This window comes from Rosa chinensis, chromosome 5, assembly GCF_002994745.2.
Source record: "Rosa chinensis cultivar Old Blush chromosome 5, RchiOBHm-V2, whole genome shotgun sequence".
NCBI lineage: Eukaryota > Viridiplantae > Streptophyta > Magnoliopsida > Rosales > Rosaceae > Rosa > Rosa chinensis.
The window spans coordinates 84,758,298-84,767,890 of NC_037092.1; the positions used below are offsets into that span (position 1 = coordinate 84,758,298).

A 9,593-nucleotide genomic window follows, 5' to 3' on the forward strand; every position below is an offset into this window, starting at 1 on the left:
AGAAGCAACCTTTGTCTCAGACTTTTAGTCCAAATGAAGTTGCTCAAAGTTGCTGTAATCTTTTGTTGATCACCATCTATAGTTGGCTTACAAAGACCAAACTTCTTCTCTTCTTCCTTTCCTCATTGTCTTCCTCACTAAACTTGGAACTATGGCAGTTCTTTATTGTGGATAGGGTTGCAATGATTACCTATCTAATTGGATTGGTTCATGCAGCAAACTTGATGATTACGGTAGGGCTGGACTCGAGTTAGGGTTACGGTAGCCTTCAACTGCCGAACCTTAATACTAGGTTCAAGAAATTTGGAAATTGATACTAACATCACTGGTCCATCAGATGGAAAAGAAAAACCCGCCAGATATTTGTGATTCTGTCGAAAATAGAAGAGAGGGAGATTTTGTGGTTCCCAACTACCAATAGGATCAAAACATCTGTGAGGTATTGGCAAATGGTATTCCGGTTCAATAAAATCAAGACATGTATATGGAGCAAATGTATGGGCAAAAATACATTATCTTAACCAGATCAATTAATCTAGTCGGAAAAAAAAAACTGGATCAATTGATCGAGAGAGACTCTAGGTTTTAATGTGTTTTGCACATCTTCTTTAATCTAAATTTAAATATCATTTTTTATCAATGATGAGAATAAAAAACATAACGGTTTAAATAGAAATAGAGGTTTGCATGGTTTGACATAGATAGGGGTGGTTTAGCAAAACCGAAAACCGAAAAAAACTAAGTTGAAAGCCGAACCGAAGCCAAAAAATACCAAGCGAAAAAAAAAAATGCACCGAAATAAATAAATAAACTGAACTGAACCGAACTGGTTCGGTTCGGTTCTGTTATCGGTTTTACTATGTCAAAAAACCGAACCGAACCAAAAAAAACCAAACCTGTCAAAACGACATCTTTTTGACTGCGTTTTGACTTTAAGTCAAAAACCGTAAAGGGGTTCCCACTTCCACAACCCTTTCTCATTTCAGTTTCTCTTTCGAGTTTCGCCTCTCTTCCTCTCGCCCTCTCTTTCTTCCCTGGCCTCTCAGTTTTCTCTTCGTCATCGAGAATTCGAGATCGCCAAGGACTGGGTTAACCTCACCGTCCAAAACCGTCAGGCCAAGGTCTCGGTGGTCCCCTCTGCCACCGTTTTGGATCTGCATTTTGCTTGGAGCCGGATCGCTACCGCAACATGTCGACTGCATCAGGTTCATTTTCTCTACCTTCTTCCTTCAATCACACATCTCTCATATCATTACCCTTCACTTTTGTTTCAAAAATTTCTTAATCATAAAGAGAGAACCATTCATCGTGTGCAGAAAACCGAACCGAACCAAACAGAGCTTCAAATTCAGTTCGATTCTCGGTTTAGGGTGAAAACCGAACCGAAACAAACCGAACCCACCCCTAGACATAGAGGTGTCCAATGGGTCTGCCCAGCTCGATCGGCTCGGCCCGTTTTAACTGTGGGCCCATTCCCGCTTCGTGCCATGTTCGGGCCGACCATTTTATTATTGTGCTCGTACTTGAGCTAACGCATTTACTCAAACGTTAAGCCCAACCCAGCCCATTACTAAGCTCATATCATGTCTAGCCATGCTCATGCCTAGCCATTTAATGGGCCATGCTTGGGCCGTGTTGAAATTACGCTCGATTTTAAACTTTTATGGTAAGTGTTTTATTATTTTGTTTGTAATTGAAAGCTTATTTTATCTAATTACTTATCCAAAACTTAGAAATACTCTTCATAATTTTGGAGTATTTTTCTAAGATCAATTTCCTAGCTAACTGCTGTTTATATGCTTGTAGAAAAGCAAAGAAAAAATCTCATAGGTTTTTTGCTTTTAAATATTTTACATAATTCAGTTTGCTTTTATATGCTTGGGTGTTGCATCAAGAGCCCTTAGTATAATTTTTTTTTTCTTCCTCAGTTCATATAGTTGTGTTATTTTGATTTAAATAGCATTTAAAAATATATATTTAAATATTTAGGAAAAGAATTATGTTTTTTTTTTTTGAAATAAAGGAAAAGAATTATGTTAAAACAAGGATAGAAATATTTTATTTTATATTTTGAAAACATTAATGATACATCATAAGTGAACTTGAAAACAAAAGTTCTTGTATTCAAATCTCATTATAGAAAGATTTTAAAATATTTTAGAATAACATAAATTTCATGTTTGTAAAGGGCAAGGGCGTAATAAGTCATGTTCAGGTCGTACCGAGCACATAACAGGATTGGGACAGACCGACCCATGGGTCAATATACCTCGGCTCAGCTTGGCCCACAACAATAGGCCGTGTCGGCCCTAACCACCATTAATCGTGGTTGGAGCATGCTGGGCCGCTATTAAACTGGCCAGGCTCGTTCCGTGCTCATGCCAAAGCGGCCCGTTTGCCACCTCTAATTTGACATGTTGGGAGGTGTCTGTGGGGGCATCCATGTAATGCTGGCATGCCAAAACTGTTAAACATTGTTAACAATATTTTTTCTTCAAATTCTCAAATATCATAACCTCATCATTCGTAAAGTATGATTTTCAGAATGCATGTGTTCAATTAACGGAACATCGAAACCTCGAACAAATCTTTCTTTATGAATTTTATTGTTTTTTGATTGACTTTTGAAAAACATATAAATAAATTGCGTTGTGATTTTTGAGTTCTATCAATTGGAGAAATGTTTAAAAATCATTATTTGAGGGTGAAAAAGTTTTGGTACGAACATCAGAATATGTGATTTTGGTCAAAAAAATCATATGCTATATCCACAATTTTGAGTAGAAATATGATCATGCAAAATATTTTTTTTTTTTTTGGGAGAAATATATGGGTCCCAAGTTTCCATGAAATTAAGACATGAACTGCACCAATGATTAAAATGATATCATGTTACATGAAGTTTCAATATATCAATTGCACGTCGCTACTCGCTAGTAATGGATCTAGGATCCGAAAATGGGATGGGCTACGTATTCATGTGTCTCTTTGGCTGAAGCCCTAAAAAAAATTTTTAGTACAATTATGCACAAGTGAAGGAATGCAGGAGCGGGGAAATAAGAATCTGAGTTACAGCGGCAGTTAATGAGGTACAGCGTTCAAGTCATTTTTTTAATATCATTAAAAACAATTCATGGAATGATAATAGAATAAGGCTGACAAAGTGGGAAGTTGACAATGACAATTACAATTATGTTTCAGGAAAAGACCGGTGACACTGAAATTACCATAAGAGGTGATTGCCAAGAAGAAGGGAAGAATGGAAGCTTCATAACAGTTCTGGTGAAGTTCCCATTATCATTTCAATGGCCGGCCGGGCAAAAGAGTTCAAATGGACTGTTGGAAAGCTGTCAAATGAAAAGGTTTTAGCAATCAGCGATATGGGATTTGGTAATATTTTTCTGGTGCAGCAAATTGAACCTCCACCTTTGCCAAATGTTGGTCGACAATTTTGATGTAGGCATGAAGATTCATGGGAGGCACTTGATGATCAGCATGAAGATTTTAAGCGGGTAATGAATGTAAGGGATGAGACTTGTGAAGTAGAACTAGCTGGTTGCTTGGATGATGCAGATATCGTGCAACTGAAGAGCATGATATGTGGAAGTGATAGTGAAATCAATATTGACCGCTTGTGGAAGTGATACCACTTTATTAACCTACTATTATTTCTATCAACATCTGCACTCCATATATTCAACCAAAGTTGAAAACATTCCTATCCATATATCATGAACAACCAGAATCAAAGTTGTAAAGAAAGATGATAAATCATATTTATTCCAGAATGATTGGCAACATATAGGCCATGACTTCAGCTATTGTAATCCTTCATGTTGGGTTACTCAAATAATTTCCTTTTAAGATCCTGATAATTCCCCCTGCATGCAATGACTACAAATCCCAGATACTAATTACTCTAAACCCTAAACGACATCATCTTTACAAACTGCTCACTACTACTACTCTCGAAATCTACCACTTGATTTGTTCTGAAAACATATGCCAACAAATTGCCCCTTCAAATATATAATATAGAGGGAGAAAACAAAACTGCCTTTTAACAAAATACCCGAATAACCATTCACATGTGAAGCAAATTAAAAGTTCTACCCACTGCAATGTTCTATTTGGTACTCTCCTTGAATCTTATTGAACTTAAATTGTACATATCTTAAACCAAACAATTAAAAACAAATGTGCAGAACTAACAACATCAATACAAAAAGCAAGAAAGCCTTGGCACAGATCAAAGTGACTCCTAATCAAACTACCTCTGGTGCAGCCATTGGATATTCTTCAAGCAAAATAGTTCCAACTTGAAAACTCCTCTTGAACAAAATTCTAACATTTTATTAGGATAAAATTGCTGCTTTACAAGGAGATGAGCTCTTTCTTGCCTAGAAACTTGTCAGAGTAGCTGTGTACATTTTGATCAACATTTTGTGCAGCAATACTCTCAGCACGCTACGTTGATGACTAATATGTCATTCACATTCAAACGGGCTCTTATGAGCTTTATGATATGCTTTAGTTGCCAAAAGCAATGCACAAAGGCATACAGCAACTCCTTCACTACTACTTGTTAATCTCTGCTTAGTTCAGCAATCCATTAGCTTCGAGAGAGCTTCCCTCATATATCCTAGCCCTCGCCTTATGTGCCTGACATCAGGAAAAAAGAAGAAGAAGAAGAGTATTTAGTTTCACAGTTCAATGGTATCCTAGCCCTCACCTTATGTGCCTGACATCGACAACTTCTTGCTCATTGCTAAAAACATAACCAAATACATTTCGACAAGCAAAGAGGGTTGTGGTTACTATAGTTTTCTCTGTGAATGCAAGAAACATCGCAGCACATGTAGCTATACAAGCACATTCTCTGTGTTCTGTACTGAAGAACCAAAATTTAGAAAGACAATACTTACCATACAAACAGAACTGAAGTTTCAAGAGCCGGATTTTGTAGAATTCCGGACAGCAAGATAAGCATCTCAAATGACCACCACTCCAGACAGATTCAACTTGACATCAATAACAAGTAACAGAGCACAGGAATGGGTCCAGCATTGATCCTTCAAACTTAATAGAAAGAAAATATGCAAGAGTGAGACAAAACAAAACAGAAGAAGCTTCACAGGCAACAGGATTTCACAGTGCAGTAATCCAGATACAAACAAAGCCATGAACTAAGCCAATAATCTGGCCCAAAGCAACTATCACCCAATTCAATTAACTAAGCCAAACACTAGCACTACCTAAAACCCACAAACTTTACAGTAACTCATCCACGTTCTCACATTTTTCACCTAACCAAGCATAAATGTAAAAACACCACCAGTAAAAGACAAATCTTTCACAGCTCAATTTACTAATCCAGCCACATTCCAAAACCCAGAAACTCAACATTTCCAAAAACCAATCTGACCAAATAGAAAACGAATTTTAACCCAAAACATTGAACAATGCGAATTCAAAACAAACCAAAGCAAACTCTTATTGGAATCAAAGCCCAAGAGTAAGCAGAATTCCGAAGCAGTAGAAATCAAACCCAAAGATCATTTAAGAAATCAAACGCAGACCCCAAAAACAAAATGCATACCAATACAGAACTCACACAGATCAACAAAAGCAAAAATGCGACTCCATCATTCAAACCCAGAACCAATAACGCACTCAGAACCCCCATAACAGATTACAATATGCAATACCCAGATACAAAAACTCCACGGAATCGACGTAAACCCAAAGCAAAAGACTGATTCAATACCTTGAGAAATTGGGAGCGCAGCAAAATCCCAAAACCATAAGAAAGCGAAGACCTTTGGAGAAAGGAAGCAAAACACACAGAGAGGAGAGAGAGAATTGGGCTTTGGCAGCTGTGCTCTCGGTTTTTGGAAGGCTTTTAACGGTTCCAATGGGTTCAGCATGCATGGCTTCTCAGCTTCATCAATGCCATCCTCTTTTGCATTCACAAAACCCTTAACTTCCTTTCAACGATCCTCAACTTCCTTTCAAACAAAAACCCAATTGCTTTTCCGGAAAACCCACGAATCGGTTTGTGTTCAAAGATTGGATTTTGGTTAAAGAGCAGAAAACGAATGGTTTGGTTGTGAAGTCTGAGTGGTGAGAGGAGAGCAAGAACAAAAGTGACTTTGGGTATGAGTAAAGTGGGGGTTTGGAGAATTGGAGGGGAAAGGATATGGGATAATGTTGTGGTTGCTGATGCGCCAGTGAGGAGGCTGTAAAACGTGTTTTACCCTAACGGCGCCGTTAACTGCGAAATGACCTTCAGCCACACTTTGACTCATTCAGTGGTTCTCCTTGCGCCACGTCGCCCTTCACGATGGCTGTAAGTTACAGCCTGCATATTCCAGAACTCTCCCTTTTGGAGACATCAAACCTTCTGTTCTAACAATTATCACCTGTCTCCGTCTGTTACTTTAACAGTGATAAAATCAGAAATGTACCGAGCATGCATGATAATTACCCAAAATAGAAATATCCATTAATACCAAGCCGCTGTTCATAAAATGATACCATTCTCTTTGTATCATATAACTAGTAGATATCCTGCCACTAGATTTATGAAACTTTATAATACACAACCCAGAATTCCTCATTATCTCAAGACAGAACAACTGCACTAGAGGTGGCAAACGGGCCGCTAAGCACGAGCACGGCACGGGCCCGGCACGTTTAAAAGAGGCCCGCCACGGCCCGTTAGTGGCCCGGCACAACCCGAGCACATTAGAAAAACGGGCCGGGTTGGGCCTAGGAATATTGGTCCATTGGCCCGGTCCGGCCTGAGCCTGTAATGGGCCCGGCACGGCCCGAGCCCGATATATTGTGGGCCGGCCCGTTACAAACACAAAATTTCATTTTGTTTTTAAAAATATTTAAAAACCACAATGATAAGATTTTAATATTAGACCTCTTTATTTAAAATCTCATGACAATTCCACTAATGCTATTTCTTTATATTGTCAAAATAGTGAAATAAAACATTATATCCTTGTTTTGACATAAAGTATTTTTTCTAATCTCATAATTATACAACTATAGAATGAAGAAAAGAATAATATGATACTAAATCTTTATCATTATATTAATAAAGATTAATCTCACAATAATATACTACAAGCAATATATTTTGAGTTATTTTTTTCTTTCTTTCTTTCTTGTAGTGGAATATAAAAAAAATATTAGAAAACAAATCTTAAAAAGCTAAGATTAAGAAAAATATTGTAGAACTTAATTTATTTTAATTTTCTAAATAGTTAAATAAAATTAATTTTTATTTATTCAAATTAAGATTTTAAAATCGTGCTTTATAGTGGGTAGGCACGAGCACGGCCCGTTTATTGATCCGGCACGAGCACGGCCCGGTACGATATGGGCTCGGGCCATGGGCCGGACCGGGCTTAATGTTTAAGTAAATGGGCCGGCACGAGCCCGGCACGATAATAAATAGGCCGGCCCAAGCACGGCACGAAGCACGACTAGGCCCGCTAAAAACGGGCCGGGCCGGCCCGTTTGCCACCTCTAAATTGCACTATGAATCAGAAACACATAAAAGTTAGAGAAGCAACCTTTGTTTCAGTCCAAATGAAGTTGCTTAAAGTTGCTGTATGCTCTTAGTTATTACCATATAGTTGGCTTAGTAAGACTTTCTCCTTCTCTTCTTCCTTTCCTCATTGTCTTCCACATCAAATTCGGAAGTAAATGGCATTTCTTTGTTGTTGCTAGAGTTGCACACCTTCGATTTCTTCTGTGCAGGTTCTCCTTCAAATTTGAAACTAGATAGCTTTTCTTTGTTCTGCACGCCCTGAGTGAACACCGTACCCGAGGGATGCAGACCTCTTGCCTGTCCCTCAACCTGTGTTATCCGATTACTGGTGCATTTAGGTCTTTCCATCCTGCAACTCTTTTTGATAAAGAAGTTGCACACCTTCCTTTGCGTCAGTGCAGGCGTTTCATCTGTTTTTTCATGGTAATATATAAACCTTCAATACAAAATGGAAACTAAGAATAGGAAACCAATAAATGACAAATGCTTTGCTTGGTTTTTTTTTTATTTTTTATATCAAGATCAAAAAGAAATTACACAAAAACGCAAGACCCGGGGGAGAGGGCGGAGTGCTTCCGAGTGGAAAATGATTTTAAAACATGTGAGGCATATGGTTCCTATTACCAGAGAGCAGTATTTACTAGCAAAGTCACTATCTAAAATAATTTTTCCAGTTTGAGAAATTTGTTCAACAATATCTATCATAAAGGCTTCAGAAGTATATTCGTAGTTGAGTGCCTGATAGAAAATTAATTAACTTTCTGTTACCTTGATTACGAGATAATGAAGCCATAATCCGTTGGGCAAATTCAGCTACTCTTATTTTTTTTCTTCTCCTGTACGAGCATCAACAAGGCAATTGATTTAACAAGCATGAAATAAACTTCACATGTCACCAGTCATTTAATTGATGCCGATTTGAATTTACAAGCACCAATTTTAATCTTGACGTCATCCAGAATAAGGTACCCCATGCTCGTGCAATATGCGGATAATTTTATTTTACGTGCATGTTACATGCAAAATGGGGAAACTTATTTACTTTATGTATGCAAAGGCTAAGAAGAGATGACTGCTTAAATAAATCAGATGGACACAATGACAATGATGATACTACATCTCTCTATCAAGGTTGAGCCCTACAAATGATGAGGATAGGGCCCTCCTCAAATAATATAAATAGATAATGTTAAGAAGACTTGGGATTACAGTAATAATTACCTTAAAGTTCCTCTGTTATCAGACTGTTCATCTGGTGCATCTGATAATTGGCACGCCCAAAAAATGGTACTCCAGGTAGCGCATGTATGAACAACTGCTGATGAAACCTCTGGCACTTCTTCATGTGGCAGGAGATTATTTGATGAACCCATTGAGCTAGGCGGAGGAGAGGGAGGCTTCCAATGCTTTCTGATTCTCATTTTTGGTCTCAAAAAGTACCAAGAACAGATGAAAAATAAAGAAGATTATGACAGAAAATTGAAGATGGGGGTTTTGTTAGGAGATTGAAGATGAATTTTACAGAATGAAAATCTTTACTCTTGGGTTTCTTAAGAAGAAGAATGATAATCATCAAACAAAAGCGAACATGTAGTGTATTTAGTGGCCAAACATTGCAATTTTACCACTCCAACACCTCATAGGCAAATGTATTTTTCCCTTAAAAACCCCTACAGGCTTAGTATGTGGTTACACCTCTTGATTTGATTTGAGTTATAGTTTCAATCTGAAAAGCATCGAAAATCACACTAAAGGATGCAACAATTCCCACAGATTTTGAAAAAAATAAAAATAAGAAAACAAACTAAAGGTTACGAAAAAAAAGTTTATACCATGGACACAGAGCAACACAGAGGGGTGGGGATTGGTTTTAGATTTATTTTGAAATAATTATTTACATAAGGTGGAGGGTTTGACATAAAATTACCTCAGTAGGTACATATGGTGCCTTTCATCTGTCAAAAGTAAGAATTATCTATCACTAAATTTTCATAACTGCATTTCCATTTAAGCATAGGGTATCCAA

General features: G+C 37.6%; 1 protein-coding gene and 2 long non-coding RNA genes across 3 annotated transcripts; 1 reads left to right on the top strand and 2 right to left on the bottom strand.

The window, feature by feature from the left end:
- Nucleotides 1–3,217: 3,217 nt before the first annotated feature.
- On the top strand, nt 3,218–3,663 carry LOC112168253. The gene is made up of 2 exons (XR_002924167.2): nt 3,218–3,390; nt 3,461–3,663. It is a non-coding gene; the product is annotated as an uncharacterized LOC112168253 (long non-coding RNA).
- Nucleotides 3,664–4,124: 461 nt separating this feature from the next.
- On the bottom strand, nt 4,125–6,208 carry LOC112168252. Its single transcript, XR_002924166.2, has 3 exons — nt 5,768–6,208; nt 4,926–5,079; nt 4,125–4,662 (listed from the first exon to the last, which is right to left on the bottom strand). It is a non-coding gene; the product is annotated as an uncharacterized LOC112168252 (long non-coding RNA).
- A 1,348-nt stretch (nt 6,209–7,556) lies between these two features.
- Nucleotides 7,557–9,221, bottom strand: LOC112201499. Its single transcript, XM_024342382.2, has 3 exons — nt 8,789–9,221; nt 8,336–8,403; nt 7,557–7,977 (listed from the first exon to the last, which is right to left on the bottom strand). Exons 1-3 carry the CDS (start codon nt 8,986–8,988, stop codon nt 7,658–7,660), a joined length of 588 nt encoding a protein of 195 aa, XP_024198150.1. The 5' UTR covers nt 8,989–9,221; the 3' UTR covers nt 7,557–7,657.
- Nucleotides 9,222–9,593: the final 372 nt, after the last annotated feature.

Coding starts and splice junctions, on each gene's coding strand:
- LOC112201499 (XM_024342382.2), bottom strand. CDS start 8,988: ATGAGAATCAGAAAGCATTGGAAGCCTCCCTCTCCTCCGCCTAGCTCA. Junction 8,404..8,788: donor GATAACAGAGGAACTTTAAG/GTAATTATTACT, acceptor ATGCTCGTACAG/GAGAAGAAAAAAAATAAGAG. Junction 7,978..8,335: donor TTCATTATCTCGTAATCAAG/GTAACAGAAAGT, acceptor ATGAAAAAACAG/ATGAAACGCCTGCACTGACG.